The 18,575-nt window shown below is 38.9% G+C and overlaps 2 protein-coding genes across 3 annotated transcripts; both read left to right on the top strand.

Moving 5' to 3' along the window:
• Nucleotides 1-10,893: 10,893 nt before the first annotated feature.
• Nucleotides 10,894-14,407, top strand: LOC136232441 (pentatricopeptide repeat-containing protein At5g61400). The gene is made up of 2 exons (XM_066021620.1): nucleotides 10,894-13,391; nucleotides 13,584-14,407. The coding sequence occupies exon 1, from the start codon at nucleotides 11,046-11,048 to the stop codon at nucleotides 13,047-13,049; it is 2,004 nt and encodes a 667-aa protein (XP_065877692.1). The 5' UTR covers nucleotides 10,894-11,045; the 3' UTR covers nucleotides 13,050-13,391; nucleotides 13,584-14,407.
• A 722-nt stretch (nucleotides 14,408-15,129) lies between these two features.
• On the top strand, nucleotides 15,130-18,502 carry LOC136232465 (NEP1-interacting protein-like 2). Of its 2 annotated transcripts, none has more exons than XM_066021648.1 (5): nucleotides 15,130-15,471; nucleotides 15,638-15,802; nucleotides 15,878-15,987; nucleotides 17,891-18,046; nucleotides 18,156-18,502. In XM_066021648.1, the coding sequence occupies exons 1-5, from the start codon at nucleotides 15,279-15,281 to the stop codon at nucleotides 18,276-18,278; spliced, it is 747 nt and encodes a 248-aa protein (XP_065877720.1). In that variant the 5' UTR covers nucleotides 15,130-15,278; the 3' UTR covers nucleotides 18,279-18,502. The 2 variants fall into 2 exon arrangements, with proteins under 2 accessions (XP_065877720.1, XP_065877727.1); XM_066021655.1 differs by having other exon boundaries at nucleotides 15,638-15,816; nucleotides 15,904-15,987.
• The last annotated feature ends 73 nt before the right edge of the window (nucleotides 18,503-18,575 follow it).

Below are 18,575 nucleotides of genomic sequence, written 5' to 3'. Positions count from 1 at the left end.
AAGTGATAATGGTGGAGAATTCAAAAACCAACAGTTTGTTGAATTCTGTGAAACCAACGGCATTGACCATAACGTTTCTGCTCCTAGGACACCTCAACAAAATGGGGTTGTTGAAAGGAAGAACAGAACATTGGTTGAAATAGCCAGGACAATGCTGAGTGAGCATAGGCTTCCAAAGTATTTTTGGGGAGAGGCTGTTAACATAGTATGCTATATTCTTAATAGGGCTCTTGTTAGACCTATACTAAAGAAAACCCCCTACGAACTTTGGAAAGGACGAAAGCCCAACATTGGATACTTTCATGCCTTTGGCTGTAAATGTTTTATTTTAAACACTAAAGATAGCCTAGCTAAGTTTGACTCAAAAGCTGATGAAGCTATCTTTTTAGGCTACTCAACAAACAGCAAAGCATCAAAGTTTTCAATAAACGAACTCAAGTTTTAGAAGAGTCAGTACATGTTGAGTTCGACGAAACTAACCCTGCAGGAAGATATCTGCCGCTGACCGAGGATGATCCACACTCAGCACCCGTTGATCAAGATACAGCCGCTGAGTCATTCCCTCAAGGGCTGACTAAAGGTAAACGTGAACCAAATATTATTTTCACTGACCAGTCTTCACCTGCAGAGATTATTGAAACACAGACAGCACAAGACATCAATCTACCCAAAGAGATAAGGATTCCAAGAGGGCACTCAGAGAGTGCAATCCTTGATGCCGCTGAGAATACCCTGATGACAAGAAACCAACTCAGGAGGTACCTCAGCAATGTAGCCTTCGTCTCAGTTCAGGAACCTAAGAACTTCGCTGATGCTGAGGAAGATGAATTCTGGATGAGCGCAATGTAAGAGGAACTTGACCAATTCAGAAGAAACGATGTATGTGAGCTAGTGCCACATCCAAGGAGTCAGAAGACCATTGGAACAAGATGGGTCTTCCGCAACAAGCTGGATGAGCAAGGAAACGTAGTCAGGAACAAAGCAAGGCTTGTAGCTCAGGGCTACAGTCAGCAAGAAGGTATTGACTATGGTGAGACCTTTGCCCCAGTGGCAAGGCTAGAGGCTATTAGGATTTTATGTGCATATGCATCTTACATGAACTTTAAACTGTTTCAAATGGATGTTAAGAGTGCATTTCTTAATGGAGTTATAAACGAGGAAGTTTATGTTAATCAACCTCCAGGGTTTGAGGATCCTAAATTCCCAAACCACGTTTATAAGCTCAAAAAGGCTCTGTACGGCCTCAAGCAAGCACCACGTGCTTGGTATGAGAGGCTGGCCAGTTTCCTGCTGACTAGAAACTACGTCAGGGGCAAAGCTGATACAACCTTATTCATTAAGAGAAAGGGTAAAGATACCCTGCTGGCTCAAATATATGTTGATGATATTATTTTCGGTGCTACTAATGAGTCAATGTGCAAGGAATTTAGCAAGCAAATGCAGACTGAGTTTGAAATGTCTATGATGGGAGAACTCAACTTCTTCCTTGGACTTCAAATCAAACAAGGAAAGAATGGCATCTTCATCAGTCAAGCTAAATATGCCAAGGAGATATTGAAGAAATATGATCTTGAAAATTGCAAGCCAATATCCACTCCTATGGGCACTGACACTGTCCTCTGCGCTGACGAGAATGTGAACGCAGGTTTTTGGTATCCCAACACTCATGGCTTTACACTCGTTGGATACACTGACGCTGACTATGGTCGAGACAAGCTAGAATGGAAAAGCACCTCTGGAAGATGTCATTTCTTGGGAAGCTGTCTTGTATCCTGGTTCAGCAAGAAGCAGGCGTCAGTAGCCTTGTCTACCACTGAAGCTGAGTACATTGCTGCTGGTCACTGTGTTGCTCAAGTCCTATGGATTAAGCAACAGCTTGAAGACTATGGTGTTCAAACAAAGACAATTGAGGTCAAATGCGATAACAAAAGTGCAATTGATCTATCAAAGAACCCAATTCAACACAACAGAATGAAGCATGTCAGCATAAGGCATCACTTCATTAGAGACCATGTACTCAAGGGTGAGATAAAGCTGACCTACGTCCCAACGGATGAGCAGCTTGCGGATATCTTCACAAAGCCACTGGCTCGTGAACAGTTCAGCATACTTAGAGAAGCCATTGGTATGTTTAATCCTCTTCAGTAAATTCCTGTTCTAAAATGTAAATTTATGCTGAGTGAATTTCTGTGCTGAATGATTTATGCAAATGCATGCCGAGTGATTGTTATACTGAGTACTTAACGCAAAATACATATCAATACTAAGTTAATATGCACACCGAGTAGTAATCTCAAACTGAGAAATCATCCTTTCATATACTACTGACCACTCAGAATCTAAAACGCTTAGTATTCTAAACGCTGAGAGTTAGATCCGTTGCATTAAATGCAAAAGCACGCGAATAGCCACCTAGGATGACGTATGCGCCGAATGTGTCATAAAAGCCAGGATCTTTGTCGGTTGACAATCCCAAGGCAAAACTGACACATGGATTCGATAAGATCCACTCTTCACCGCTATAAATAATGGGTAAATCCCCATTTTTATTTTCTTTACACTTACCGAATTCTTTGGCAAAGCATTCTCTCTCTAAAAACTCCCAAAGCTTCCCAATCCTTTTCTGAAACAATGACTAGAGTTTCCGTCAACATCTCCGGTGCCGGTCACCCTAAGACCAGCTCCGATGAACCCTCCAGGCAAACTACTGTGCCTGAAACTACCAAGGTCACTACGCCGAGCAAAGGCAAAGCTGGCCAAGCAGCCTCATCCAAAGGAAAGCCGACCAAGGCAAGAACCTATACCAAGGTATTTGAAGATATTAGCGAATGGAAAGTAGACTTCTCACGATGGGTTTCTGAGACCTTCGTGACATCCGAGCAACCCTTCTGCGAATGGATATCGCAAAATGGATGGACCGAGCTATTCTCCATTAGGGATCACACCTATCCTGACCTAGTAAGGGAGTTCTACAACAATCTCTGAGTCGCTGATGATAACCAGGACTATCTGGCAACAGTAGTAAGGGAGAAAACGATTTTCATCAATCCCACCTATTTGGCAAATTTGCTGAAGTTGAAAAATGAGGGAGCAAAACTGAGAAGAACTGGAGATCAGGATAACACTAACTACGAAGTCAACTTTTGCAAGCCCCCTGGTTATTCTGGAGAAATCTCAAGTACCTCAATGGGTCAGCACCAAAAGATGGCTCACTATTTGCTGACCTACTTTATTTATCCCAAGATCAACTGCACCACCTCAGCAATGAATTTTGAGCAATGCTTCATATGGCATATGCTGACGTACAAGCCGATCAATATGCCAGTATTCTTGATTGCTGGGTTCCTAAGGAGCACTGGAACTCTCAGGCTGGGATCACTCATCACCAGAATCCTCTTAGATCATCAAATTGATCTTTCTCAGGAAATTAAGGCTAGAGGATCTGAGATAACCGCAGCTTCGATGAGGGATTTGAAGTTCAATCAGCCACTAAAGAAAGGAAAAGTTGTTGCTGAACAACAAGCTGAGGAATCAGCTCCAAAGAAAAGCAAAAGGACAAAGGCTCCAGCTGCCCGCAAGAGGAAAGCTGTTGGGACTCCTTCAAAGAAGGCTGAGCCTCAGGCCAAGAAGCCTAAGTCAGCTGCTGAACCAGGTCAGGAGAAACCTAAGTCAGCTGAGAAAAGGATCAGGCAAGATGAGCCTGAAATTGAGGAAAGAACAGATGCTGATGAGCAGCCTCAAAAGAAGCAGAAGTCTTCTACACTGACTCCTATTGATGCTATTCCTACTGACGTAGTTGTCCCTGGTGACTCTCACTGCACACAGTGTCTAGGAACTGTAGCTGAGCATCAAGAAGATGAGGTGCATCTGGACGATCAGTTCATTGCACAAGTTGAGGAAGAGTTAGATGGCGATAGTGAAGAAGATGAAGAACAAGAAGAAGCCAGCGGTCAGGATGACGCTGAGGACTCTGAGGAGACAGATAGTGAGATTGGAGCTGAGCCAACAAATACTGTGTTGGCTGCTAGAAATGAACAAGAAACTGACCAACCCAATGTTCATCAAGAACAAGAACAAGCTGACCAGCTTAATGCTGATCAAGAGGAAACTTCTCCCTCTCACTCAGGAGAGTCTATTCAAGCTGACACTCCTCCTCGCAGAAGAAGATTAGTTATGGCAAGTTAGAAGTCAGTAATTGACATTCCTGTTCAACCACCAACTATCCCTAACTTTGTCATCCAGAAGCCGACCCAAGACCCTTCTAAACTCAAGCTGAAATTTTTCAGAAAACAACCAACTTCTACTCCATCGGCTTCCCTTGAAAAGCAAGCCTCTGTTTCTTCACCAAAGGAACACGCCGACTTGAATGCTTCCGCCAACTCAACAAGTCAAGTTGAGTCAATTTCTGTAAATGTTGTCCATCCAAGCATTGTGCTGACTCACAACATTCATGCACCAGTCAGCACTGACAGCATTAGAATTACCTCTTCTCCAATCAACACTTCTGCCGATCAATCAGTTCTACCTGAAACTCAAGTGCAGATTGGAAACACACTTCTAGTCACTGACCATATTATTCCTCTGACTCCTCTTCCAACCGGTCATACTGAGGATACAAGACAAGTTAATGAAGGCTCCCTTAGCTACTTGCATGCCACCGAGTCTGGAAAAAGAATCATCGACTCGGTGCAAACACTAATCAAAGACCTTCATCAAACCACTCAACCTGTTGCTGGGTCTTCTACTGCTGAGACAACTCAACTCTCCCATGTAACTCAGCTTCTCAACAAAGTCAAGGGATTCAAAGACTTGTTGAGTGTCATCGTTACCTTTCAAGCACAGCAAGCTAAGCAGGATTCCATCGCAAAGCTGGCTGAGATCCAGCTGACAATAGTTCAACATCTCAACGCTCTTCAAGAACAAGTTCAGACTTTGTCAGCTGCGAACACACACTATGCAACTTCTGATGAAGTCAAAATGCTTTTTGCTCAGCTTCACACCGAGCAAATCAAAACCAACGAGCAAATGGTCTCCTATTCTCAGTGCTCAGTAGAGCCAATTGGTGAGGCCATTCGATTGATGAACTTGAACAAGCAAGAGATGAACACTGACGCTATGAAGCAAAATGAAATGCTGTCTATCACAAGACAAACCTTCAACCACATACGTCACAGCAATATTCAGCGTCAATACTACGACACATCCTTACTCAAGACATTCCATCAAGTCGTTGCTGGTCTGACCGATGCACTTACCTGGATAGGAAAATCTCAAGCCTTCATAGTAAGCATGATCAGCGCTGCTGAACTTAATATACCCGCCGAGGTATCAGATGATGGAGTTGCTATTTTTTACGGTGTCAATGAAAGCGCCGACAGACTTAAGGCGTTGTCCACGGAACTGACCACAGCTGTCTTAACCGACGCCTTTAGGATTCCTCCTCCCGATGCTGACAAAACGGGGGAGAAAGAACAAGCTAGAACACAGCATGAGCATAGTCAGTCCAAGCAAAAGAAAAAGAAATAAAAATTAGGCTAGCTCAGTTGTTATGCTAAGTTTGTAGTCTATATGTTTATGCTTATCTTTTGTTGTACATGCTGACTACTTCTAGCAATATCAATACTTGCATCTTTTTATCCTAAAACTGAGTTATGAGTTATTTTATACGATGCTGAGTATTAAGTTATTATGTATCTTCAATTACATCAGCTATGGTTAATGCTTATAAAATTTATTGATTGAACCTAATGCTGATAACATGTTTGACATTGACTTGTATGCTTTTATAACACTGTCTTATAAGACTCATTGAACAACACATTACTCAGCGCCCTCTGAACGTTAAAACTTCCGCTTAAACACTGAGTAAAATAGAATATGTTCCATGAGCTGACCTATATCTGAAAACTGACCTTAGACTCACTCGATTAAACCTTCAAATATTTAGAGTAAAACTAAGTCAGTGGCTTAACCCTGACGGGGGAGTTTGCCAAGTCATATTAGGTCAACTATCATGGGGGAGCTCAATACTGAGTTCTTCGCTGAATAGTTTTGCCAACATCAAAATGGGGGATTTTGTTGAAACACCTTTCCACATAATTTTGATTTGACAAAATTGTTTAAGTATAATTAAAAACATATTCTAAACACACTAAGTTTAAATGCTTTGATTTATACTACTAATGTGTTTGTTCAATGTTGAGTTAAATTGTTTATAAGATACAAAGTTTAAAAGGCCCAAAGCCCAATACGGAAGTCAAAGCCCAAGTCAAACAGTTTATGGCAACTCGGCCCGCGTATGTCAAAACATTGTCGTTATGGACAAAACGCAACTCAGCGGAAGAAGGATCTAGAAGACCTTCGGGGAACAACTTCGGGACTAAGCTGCCGAGTTGATTCGACAAAGCGTACAAGACAGCAGCTGGCTAAGTAAAACTTCCAGACAAAGTGTTTCCACTTTGGGTAAAGTTCAGACGACACAGTATGCTGTCTAGTTGACCTTACCATAAATGGAGAGACATTCTGCCGAGCTGACCAAAAGCTGACCGAGGAGAGAAGATACTCTAATCTGATTGTCCGAGGGCTCTGAGCAAGTCAGGATGACAACGACAGGAAGCCGTTTCCCTCCAACGGTTATTTCGAAATTCGAAATGACCGATGCCTCAGACGTCTCTATAAATAGTGCCATCAGTTGCTTCATTCAACACAGAACTTGATCAAGCCATTACGCTGACCAAATCTCTACGCAAAGTTCTGCAAGAAAAAGCAAAGCAATCTTACACTACATTTCATATCTTTGTGTAAAAGTCTAGAGTGGTTATTCAATCATCTAAGGTGTCTTAGCAATCGTTGTTTAGGACAAACACTTATCATTTCTAGAGATTAGAAAGGAGAGGCTGAGTACTCGGTTATTGTACTCAGCGAGAGATTAGGATTGAGTAGAGGTATAGAGGAAGGTACTCTTGTTATACTCAGTTGCTAAGATTGTAAAAGGTTTGATGCTCTACCGTTAAAGAGCTCAGTAGAGAATTCGAAATCTCGGAACGTGTTCCGGGGACAGGACGTAGGCTTGGAGGCCGAACCTGGATAAATCTGCTGAGTAACATATTTCTAACCTTAAACTCCTTTATATATTTATTGCTTGCTTAAACAAAAACTGACCAAGTAAAGAGGTCAAGCTGAGTTGTGCGCATTGAATATCTGAGCTCAGGAATAGACTCTTAGTGCTATCTCCTGACTCAAGTAAAGAAACTGACCTAGTCACTAGTTGACTAAGCCAGTATCTTGCTATTCACTCAGCGCCGCTGTTAAAACCTTTTTCTCACGAAAAAGAAGTCTGCCCTAACTTAAAATTTTTAAATAGCTCCTAACCCCCCCTTGGAACTATACGTGTAACGTTATAAGGGACCAACAAATAGAACATCAAACATAAACATGTTTCATACACATAAACATACTCAATCACTTCTAGCAGTATAACTCATAGGTGTAAGAGTAGTGCCAATCTCAATGAACATTCAAAGCTTTAGAGTATGCCTAATCAGTTACATGCTTAATGACCCTTTTACAATGTTCCTCTAATACTTGATGCATGATTAATAAGCTACATGCCCAAATGAACAATCGTACACATACTCATTAGGCACCTCAAACATAAGCATCAACAGAACATCAAACATAAACATGTTTCATACACATACACATACTCAATCACTTCTAGCAGTATAACTCATAGGTGTAAGAGTAGTGCCAATATCAATGAACATTCAAAGCTTTAGAGTATGCCTAATCAGCCACATGCTTAATGACCCTTTTACAAGGTTTCTCTAATACTTGATGCATGATTAATAAGCTATATGCCCAAATGAACAATCGTACACATACTCATCAGGCACCTCAAACATAAGCATCAACAGAACATCAAACATAAACATGTTTCATACACATACACATACTCAATCACTTCTAGCAGTATAACTCATAGGTGTAAGAGCAGTGCCAATCTCAATGAACATTCAAAGCTTTAGAGTATGCCTAATCAACTACATGTTTAATGATCATTCATACATAAAGTCTATGAGTCCTAGCTTCCTAAACAGTTATATCTAACCAATCAGTTCATACCAATCATTTCATCATCACCCAAAACATCATACATATATGTAATCGTTCAGTTCAAACCCACATAACAATATATATACTAAATCAGGCTAGTTTCCTAAATCAATGAGTTTTAGGTTCCAAAATAGTACATCAAACATACACAATCACTTCTAAAAGCATGACCAATCAGTTCAAACCAACATAACATTAATATATATTCAGTAAGTTAAAGAAATCTTCCCATATGCTAAAGGCATGAACCGATTGACAATCTCTTCAGTCAGTCGTCCCATGTAATGAAGCATTCTTACTATCCCTGCAAATAGTGTTCAAATAAAAAGGAAACAGATGAGTTCATACCATCTACTGTATCAGGCACTGTCTTGCCCTAGATTAAAAAAGATAAAGACCCAAGCTTTACAGCAGTGAATCTAAATACAATAAAATCAGTGTAGCTAAGCGAGAGATCTAAACCTTTTAATGATAGGTCTGAAAATCACAAGATCCTTATACCAGCTACTGAAATCGACATACACAAAAGTAAATCGGATGAGGAAAAGATAAGAGTAAGGAACAATGATACATCTAGGAACGAAGAAAATATGGCTTACCAGTACCGTGTTTCCAGCTCGCCCAGTGATTGCATGTTCAAATCAACCATGGAGATAGAGAGGGATGAGAGGGATGAAGCTTGCGTAACCTAAAACTGGGGTTTGGGATTGAGAGAGGGTTTACATATCAGCTGAAATTTCAGTAAAATGATATAAAGCGCCTAAAATTTGGTATGGCCGCGTAAGTGAAATTTCATTTGCCGCTTTTTTGTTTTCGGCATACAATGACATTCACTTAGTAGAAGTGTCATCTGTTGAGCGCATCAAATTTAACAAAAACGTGCGTTTTCTTTGGATGACATGATTCTGTAATCGTAATGTCATCTGAGAATTAAGCGCATTTTTTATTTCGCCTTAAGATGACATACAATTAAAATACTATCACGAAAAATATTCAGACGACACGAAAACAAATGTCTGTCATGTATCTTGTGTCATGTGAAAGGGAAAATGGCATAGTGAAGTCTTGGAGGGAGATTTGGCTACTTCCAACAAAGGTGTTGAGGATGCAAAGGCGAACGAAGCCGAAGCCTGAAAGAGTGATAAGATCGCACTATAGAAAGCTCTCGTATAGATGAGGTGGAGAGTATCATATCCGAACGCGACCAAATCATTCGGACCCAAATTACCAATTTGAAGAGATTAAAAAATGATCTCCAACGCACCAAGTCTGAATCTAAGAACTTTAGAAAGGCTCATAATCTCTTCGAAAACGAGACTTGAACTTTAAGAGGGAGAGATTTGCGCATCTTGAGTAAGAACTGGAGGCAGAAAAGGGTCATGTGGCCACCCTTATAAAAGACATTAATGAAGAGAGGGAAAGATCTTCCACTCTTCAAACTAATGTAGAGCAGTTGAATGCGAACGTGGTCGCAACCACTGAATTGGAGCACCAGATGATGAATGGTTATCGAACTTTTTTTTCCTTTAAAAGCTTAGGCAAAAGCATATAGACACCGATTTTCAGTATTTGGTGAATTTGTTCCCTCTAGTGGAGAATGAGAATGCCGATTAAGCTATTAGGAAAGGAGAATTTCCTCCTATAATCCTCTATTATGTTTTATGATGTAACTTTTAAACATTATTTTCGAGTTTAAATCATGAATTTCTCTTCACTTGCAATCTTGATTGATTTTTTTTTTAGTTTTTGCTTCAATTTTGAATGTTACGTGATTTAGGAAATAAACTCCTCATTTATTGATGTAATTCTATGAAGTATTTTTAACTTAATGTGAATCTAAATCACTGGACCAATATGTGAGAAATAAAGTCATTCTAGAATGTACTGACTGGAGATTATGATAGAAATCCTTATATCAAGTATAGAATAACCTTTAGTTATAATCTAAAGGATTTTAAGCTTGAACTCGAATAATTTATTATAGATGATCGACTATCGAAAGACATGATTTAGGAAAAATGCATGACTTGAGTATTGTCGAATGGTATTGTTTATAATAGCATTGCCGAAGGAAAAGATTACAAAAATAGGTGTGCGTGTGACGCATTCGGCAATATGGAAATGACCCTCCCAATCGCACTCCATTTTTCCTCTGTGTGAAGATGATTGCGAGACTTTAGTGTTTTAGAGAACCAAGTCGCCGAGGTAAGGATGTTTTTTTTTCATGATTGGACTTCATTCTTTGGCTATTAGATGTCAATGCTACTTGTTCCTTTTTCTTTTCTTTTTTTGGAGATCCAGTTTTTTTTTCTCATGCTCGTTCATTGTCCGCTTTCGAATAGAAAAAATTTCTCGGGTTGGATGCCCATATCTCCACGGGGATGAATGCTTATGCCGTATAGGTAACGGAGAATGGAATTTCCCCATGTAGTTGTGCTGGGTGTTGTTTGATATGCCCATAAGAAGTTTTGCAACTCTTCCACCCAAAATGATTCAAGTTTATCTACTCTCTTCTTTACCCCTTGCACAATCGTTCGGTTCTTACTTCGGTCATCTCGGTCGAACTCGGTCGGAAACAATTAACTTCATATTGCTTAGTGGCATTTTAAATCATTAAAATTTAGAATTTGTTTTTTTAAAAAAGAAAAAAAAATGTAATTAGTACTAGGGTGAATTTGGAGACTTATTTAAATCAAGCTAATTTTTGTAAAGATTTAATTTAAAAATTAAAATGGTACTTAGAAAAGTAAAAGGAAATTCAGGGGATGGGTATTTGATTTTTGTTGTTGGAGTGAGTTCTGATTTGGGCAAAATATAATACCATCGATGCAGCTCTTCTACTTTTTCATTGAATTGGTCTCACAACCCAATTCTTTTCAGTATCTTACAACCAAATAGAATTAGAGCTGCTCTCATCCTGATTCGCAACAATGCTGAAGCGATTCCCGCCAAAACAATCTGTTACTCCTTTTAAAACCACCATTACAACCCATCTCTTTTTTACATCATTATCCTCTTCTTCCTCCTCTGATCTCAATTCCATTGCTTTTGACTCCCAAACCCCTCAAGAAGTTCGGGACTTTATAAGATCTGCTCCAAAGCAAAACCCAGCCAAGAATTTGCACGTATATTCTGCTAAAATCCACGAGTTAACAAATGCAAGTATATACACCACTGCCAAGTGCTTGACAAAATGCCTAATCGAAATCCTCCTCCGATCCCGTAAACCTCATCGTGTTTGTTCTATGATTTTCGATGCCGTTAATGAGTCACAAGGCTCTAACTTTAACCCCCATGTTTTTGGAGTGTTGATCATTGCATTTTCTGAAATGGGGTTTGTCCATGAAGCCGTAAGGGTGTATCGGCAGAGTAGGGTGATTCCTGCAGTTCGAGCTTGCAATTCGCTTTTAAGTGGGTTAACTAAAAAGGGGAGCTTTGATTCCATGTGGGATTTATTTATGGACATGACTTCTCGTGGATTGGTGCCTACTGTTATCACTTACAGTGTCTTGATCGATGCTTGTTGTAGGCAAGGTGATATTTTGAAAGCCAAGAGTTTGTTAAACAAGATGCTGAAGAGAGGGATTAAACCAACAGTTGTGACCTATACCATTCTCATTCGTGGTCTTTGTAGCGAGATTAAATTGGTGGAAGCAAAAAATATGCTTGGAAAAATGAAGGAATTAGGAGTTCTTCCCAATTTGTATACTTATAATGTTTTAATGGACGGATATTGCAAAATAGCGGATGCAAAACAGGCATTTGAATTATATCAGGATTTGCTTAATGAAGGACTGCTGCCAAATATTGTGACATTTGGTATCTTGATTGATGGTTTTTGCAAAGTGGGTAATGTCTTTGCAGCCTGTAACATTTTTGTTCAGATGATCAAGTTTGGTGTTGTTCCAAATGTAGTTGTGTATAACACACTGATTGATGGACAATCTAAGGCAGAGAACCTCACCAAAGCAATGGATTTGTTCTTGGAGATGAAAAAGTTCAACATCTTTCCTGACGTTTTCACTTATAGTATACTTGTTAAGGGCTTTTGTTGTTCAGGTGCAGTTGAAGAAGCAGATAGTATGCTGAGAAGAATGGAGAAAGAGAGGCTTGCTCCTAATGCTGTAATATACAATACGTTAATTGATGGATATTGCAAGAAAGGGAACTTGGAGAAGGCTTTGGAGGCATGTTCTGAAATGACAAAGAAGGGTATAGAACCAAATGTTATCACCTTTTCTACATTAATTGATGGTTATTGCAAGGTGGGAAACATGCAATCTGCCATGGGTTTGTACTCAGAAATGGTAATCAAACAGATTCTGCCAGATTTAGTTGCTTTTACGGCTTTGATCGACGGGCATTGTAAAAATAACAACATTAAAGGAGCCCTTCGGTTGTACAAGCATATGCTGGAGGCGGGGCACAGCCCTAATGTTTTCACTGTTAGTTGCTTAATTGATGGCCTCTGCAAGGCCGGAAAGACATCTGATGCACTTCAATTTTTCTTAAGCAAGACTGGAAATGACTCTATTGGAAAGCAAGTAAATGATGATAGTTTGTGTTCTCCAAATCTTGTGGTTTATACATCTTTGATTCAAGCTTTGTGCAAGGAAGGGTATATGTTTAAAGCTAGCAAGTTATTCTCGGATATGAGATGCAGTAGTGTAAGACCGGATTCATTGGTTTATGCTGTCATGTTGCAGGGACATCTAAATGCAAAACACATGACCAATGTGATGATGTTGCATGCTGATGCTCTAAAGATGGGTATTATGCCGGATGAAATCATAAATCAAGCCTTAACAACAGGTTATCAAGCCACTGGTTACCTGAAATCAGCTTTGAGGTGTTCTCAGGACTTGATATTATCAGGTCAATCAAGTGCTGTGACCGCATCTTTTTATGTCAACCAAGGGCCATGTACACAGTGAATTGGGTAAATAAGTTGCCAACCGCTTAATGATTATAGTGACTAAAGATTCAGATATGGGACTTCTAGGATGAGTACAAGTGCTTCAGAGGCATGATTTGTGAAGGCATCCCTGTTATCTATTAGGGGAACTACGCTCACTTCAGTGGAGGGTGCCCATGATGTTGAATGTCAGTAAGGAGTACAGAATGTGTTTCTGATTATGTATTCCAAGAGCTGCTCATGGTTTGTTGAAGTAAACATTGTTGATTTAGCGCTTGTGAGTTTTACTACATTTGGACTTCAGTAAACCTCGGATCATATTGTACCAGTATTTCATACCGACCAGGAAATTCTGTTGAAGGTCATTTTTTTGTCCATGTGGTTGTCATTTTCTTTCATTTCATTTCAAATGCTTTTTGTCAGTATATTGGGCTACACTGTCCTCTCCAGGTTCTATTGTATGCTGGAAAAAGAATTTGAAGTCAATTAACAAACTAAGCTAATTTAGTCATTTCTCATTTTCCTGACATCCCAAAATGCTTGTTCTTTGCAGTTATCTTAACGGGGAAGCTTACATCTTTTGATGCCAGTAATAGGAACAGAAATGAAGTGTTCAAGCAAGGACCATTTTCCTAGAAATTGATATGTAGTTTCTGGACCTACTCAAACGACCGAATTCATTCTGTAAAGGTGCTCATAAATTTAACGGGTAGCTGTTTTCCTACTTTGAAGTGGCTCATTCAAGACATTGGCTTTTGTTGGCAACCTACTAATGCACACTGTGTATGCACTATTCAGAGTAATATCGTCCATAGAAACTTTACACTCAGTCAAAACTTGAGAAGTAAGCTGCAAATAGAAGCTTAGCCGGGTTGGAAATATACAATTTGAAGCCATATGTTTTTTAGGTGAATTGTACATTGGATGCATTGTTAATTCATGTTTGTCTGGAATCCTCTAAAGTGTGGGAGCTCCAGATTTTAGTTCAAATTCAATTGAGGTGGAAGTTACATCACCTAGTTGATTGCTGCATATTTTGACCATCATTTCTGTAACTGAGTTCCACAAGGTACAGAAAAAGCATATGATTGCCGTCAAAGATCTTCTTGATGAAAAGAGTAGCAAGTCACCAAATGCAGTCTGTAGAATAGGAAATAATTATTTCTACCAAAAAAAAAAAGAATAGGAAATAATTATAAGCATCCTTTTTCAGTGCATGCTCTGAAATGATCTGTTGAAAACAAAAACTGTATAATGGAAGGATATCATTATCTTGAATGTATGTAGCCATTCAGTTTATATTATACCTTTTTTCTTTTTATTTTTTGAATCATAATGAACACATGAATGCAATGAGAAATTGAATAAACCAGATATGTATGAACTTTCGGTCTCCAAATGCAAAGGCAGTTCAATTATTCCAGGCCCTGTACGTTTGCATTGGTTCTGCTTCGACCTTGCTGGTGGATAATAAAGAATCACAAATCAATCAGTTATCATTTTAATATTGTAGAATGGTAGGAGACCAAGTTCAGATATTGTGGTCCAGGACCAGTTGATCCCAGACTCCTGTAGAACTTCTCCTAATCTCAAAGGAATAAAACATCATTTTTAATTTTTTTGAAAAGCAAACATATAACATTTACCCTCTCCTGAATTCAAACAGAAGATAAAGAAAACATACGGTAAACTCAACAGCAGAGGGATACTACAAATCTTAAAGTAAAAGAAAACCTCAATACAGGTAGATCGCTTTTTAAAGAGCGTATTGGATTAGATCAGACTATTACAGATTGAGATGGTTGGGCTACTGCTCCTGCTGATACCTCTGGTGATACAGAATTAGCACTGGAAGCCAATCTGCGGAGGGAGGAGGCAGAGAGAAGCTTGTTTGTAGTAAAATATCATCCTTTCTCCGATGTTTTGATTTTTCAAACTCTCTCCTCACCTTGACGTTGTTCTAATTTTTTTTCTTTCTTTTTCCCATGTGTGTGTTCAGTTAACCAACAACTTCCACCTGGCAATTACAAACTGAAGAGTAAGACGTGGATTACAACTTTTACATAAAAACGAAAAAAGTACGTTCTTTTCCTACCCTACCCGTCCCGCCACTCATCTGCGTCTCCCCGCCCTCCATTTTTCTCTTTATCTCGAAAATTAGGCTCAATTTACATGACCATTTTCCAACATCTCTCAAGTTCCTCTCTTTTACCCTGAGTTTTCTTTTAGAATTTCGATTTCGCGCTCTATGGATGTCGTGCCTCCTTGCACCTGTACACAGTATCAATCTGGGTCGGATCCATGCCACACATGCGGCGGTTCCACCTACTTGCCTCTCATGGAAAATCTAGTTGAAATTGGAGGGAATTGGGTTGCTGATTCCCTTCCCAAATTTGTGGCTTCCGCCATATCTGGAGCTCTCACTGGGTTTTTCGCCATAGGTGATTTTATTTTCCCCAGTTTTTAGCATCTATTTCTATTTCTATTCCCTCTACCGAATGATTACAAGGTGTATTCGTCATGTATGATCGAAACTCTTTGTAGAAAATTAGGGATTTTTGCATCTGGCTATCTTAGCTGTTCAATATGCATGTGCCTTTGTTGCAGCTGGAGTTTTCAGTGGAGCAATTACTGGTGCGTTAGCTGGCCGGGCTTCTGATTATGGTGTTTTTCGTGGGGCTGGACTGGGAGCCATTGCTGGTGCTGTGCTTTCTGTTGAGGTCTTGGAGGCTTCCCGGGCTTACTGGTGCTTGGAACAGTCCGGTTCACGAGGTCCTTCATCTATGGTTCGTATAGTCCCCATACAGGAAATTTTTCTGATCTTTTCAAATTCCTTTGAATATGTAGACAACCAAGTGTCTGTTCTGGTTCAGGCAGATTTTATAGAACAGCTTCTCAGGGGAAGGCTTGTAGATGAACAGTTAACACCTGCCGTTCTGACTGCCTACCAATGGCAGGTATTCAATTTTATTTTACTTACACTCTAATTTGATGGCATTTTCTCTGTATTAAGCATTTGTTGTTTTGGTTCCTGGGATTTTTGAATCTTACTGCTTTGTTTTCATCGATTTCACCTATGTTGCACTGAAACGAAATGAAAACCGACACTGGGAAACCTAATTTCTGAAAAACTGACACTGGAAACCTAATTTCTAAAAAACATAGGACACTAGGAAACCTAATTTCTAAGAAACACAGGACACATAAACGTGTAAATATAAAATATAAAAAATATAGGGGTATATTTATAAATATTAAAAATATAATAATATATTTAAAGAAAACAAGAACTAAGAACAAGACGAAGAAAGTCCAAGTTCAATCGAGATTCAAGAGACATAAACCATAGGAGAAAGAAATACTGGTAAGTTCTTTAAATTGAAGTATACAAGGAAAAGAATTATATGTCAAATAGGAAGTTTCAATTTTCCTAATCTTAAACTGAATAGGAATCGTAAAATAGAAAGTTTGAATTTTCGGAATTTTAGTTGAAATAGGTAGAGAAACAGTAAAAGAAACTGAGATGTGTTTCATATTTTGGGTAATTACGGAAACGTTTGGTATCAGTTTCCGAGAGTTTCCGTTTCCCACATCTAACTGGAAACGGTGAAACTCATCGTGACATGAGTTTATGTGCATCGTAGGTATTTCACTAACTCACATCACATGTATGATATAAAAGCCTACTCATCCTTCCTCCCTATTGAGTATAGAGACTTGATATTGCAAGATCAGCATAAACCATGAGAAAAAATTTGGAGTGCACAACTTGAGATTTGAGATGCTTCTGTAACATTACCTCTAGGTCTTCGTGCTTTTTTTGTTTCGGTCGAATTCCATATGGTATTTCTTGTAATTTATACCTTCTCAATGTTATGAAACACGGCGCTGGAAACAGTAATTATTTATGCTTTTAATTAGATAAAAAGTTCATTTTTATTTGTATAATGTTCTTCCATGCATATTTGCTTCTATTTTTTGAGTTTGTGTTTCATATTTGGGTTACCATCATAGGTATAAAAGGCGTGCCTTAGGCTCAAAAGGCACTAGGCTCCAGGCATCTCACCTGAGAAGCCAACAGGTGGGTTCTAATCAAGAGGCGTGCGCCTTTTTTAGCCTATCATGTTGCCGGAGGTGCATCTAGGCACAAATTTAGAAGCTACACAATGTTTTGTAGGGGTACAAGTTAAAAATAGGATGTTTTAGTCTCAACACTTTCCCATCTATATGATCTACACCTAAAACTAAACTAGAATAAAAAGAAATAAATAAATAAAGAAAGAAGATTTGGACGGCATAAATATCGCAAAAAACAACACACACACAAAAAAAAAAAGAGCTGCTCCATTTTGAAGAGTCAGAAATATCACAAATGGAGACTTTAAATTATGATTATGGAAGAGTTAGTAGTTAATTTGGAATTTATTTCATGCATTTTATGATTAAGTAAGATGATTGGATTTGATTTAGTGTTTGACTATTTGTTGGATTTTAGACTTTTTAATTGTTATTATTTATGGTTTCATATATTATTTTTCTTTAGTACTATTTGTTGGATTTTAGAATTTTTAATTGTAGCCTTCAATCCTCCCCTCCTCTCTACTTCCTCCCTTCAACCCTCTCTACCAAACATACCCTTAAAGTTATGATACCAAAATCTGTAGGGAACATCATATTCTGCAAGTTGGGATGATTATGCTTTTGAGCAGGGTTTTCTTTCTCATCTTTTGATTGATCTGAAGCATTTGTAGCCTTGATTCTTGAAGATATGTATAATAAACTTAAAGTTGCAAGACTGCACAGTATGTCCTTTTTTAAATAATATGGGAATTATTAATCAACTTTTTTTTCCATGAACAGGTAAACTTTGCTGATATCAGCTACGATGAGATTCATGATACTCGACCTGAAGTCACTTCCACAGGGTTGTCAAGAGATTCACTAAAGAAATTGCCTTGCCATACCTTGGATGAATCCTTGGCAAAACAGACCATTTGCTGTACAATATGCTTGCAGGTTTCCTGCCTCCCCTTTTTCCTTTAAAATACCTTGGATCTTTCTATATCTTTCCTTTTCTGTTTCGTAGTAGTGATGTTGATGAAAACTATGCTTCTATTGTTTCTAGACTATCATAAAAGGAGAGATAGCGAGAAGCTTACCACGTTGCCACCACACTTTCCACTTGAGATGTGTGGACAAGTGGCTCATAAGACATGGCTCATGCCCCGTGTGCAGGCGGGAAGTATAGAGGACAGAAGAAGCAATCCAACTGTTCTGTATATATTTGCACATAATATGCAGCGATTGTGATATAACTAGTAGGCTATGTCTACTATATAGCACGTGCCTGATATGCCCCCCATGGGCAGGCAGGACAGTATGAATCAAGCACTGAAGAGATAAAATTATTGTGTATATTTTTGCAAAGTGCAATGATAGCAATATATATATATATGATTGCGGTTTAACTTTTAGGCAATGTATATGCACTGCATCAGTTTTTGCATTAACTACACACATGGTTACAGGCAGCAGAGATTGTTAG

This window comes from Euphorbia lathyris, chromosome 1 (genome assembly GCF_963576675.1).
Source record: "Euphorbia lathyris chromosome 1, ddEupLath1.1, whole genome shotgun sequence".
NCBI classification, from domain to species: Eukaryota; Viridiplantae; Streptophyta; class Magnoliopsida; order Malpighiales; family Euphorbiaceae; genus Euphorbia; species Euphorbia lathyris.
Note: the sequence above shows the minus strand (reverse complement) of the source record. Positions and strands in the feature narration are given on the sequence as shown.

What these genes read in the sequence shown, in the direction of transcription:
- LOC136232441 (XM_066021620.1), top strand. Translation starts at nt 11,046, where the DNA reads ATGCTGAAGCGATTCCCGCCAAAACAATCTGTTACTCCTTTTAAAACC.
- LOC136232465 (XM_066021648.1), top strand. Translation starts at nt 15,279, where the DNA reads ATGGATGTCGTGCCTCCTTGCACCTGTACACAGTATCAATCTGGGTCG. An exon ending in CACTGGGTTTTTCGCCATAG is followed by an intron (nt 15,472 to 15,637) that starts GTGATTTTATTT and finishes CCTTTGTTGCAG; the next exon opens with CTGGAGTTTTCAGTGGAGCA. An exon ending in GCTGTACAATATGCTTGCAG is followed by an intron (nt 18,047 to 18,155) that starts GTTTCCTGCCTC and finishes TATTGTTTCTAG; the next exon opens with ACTATCATAAAAGGAGAGAT.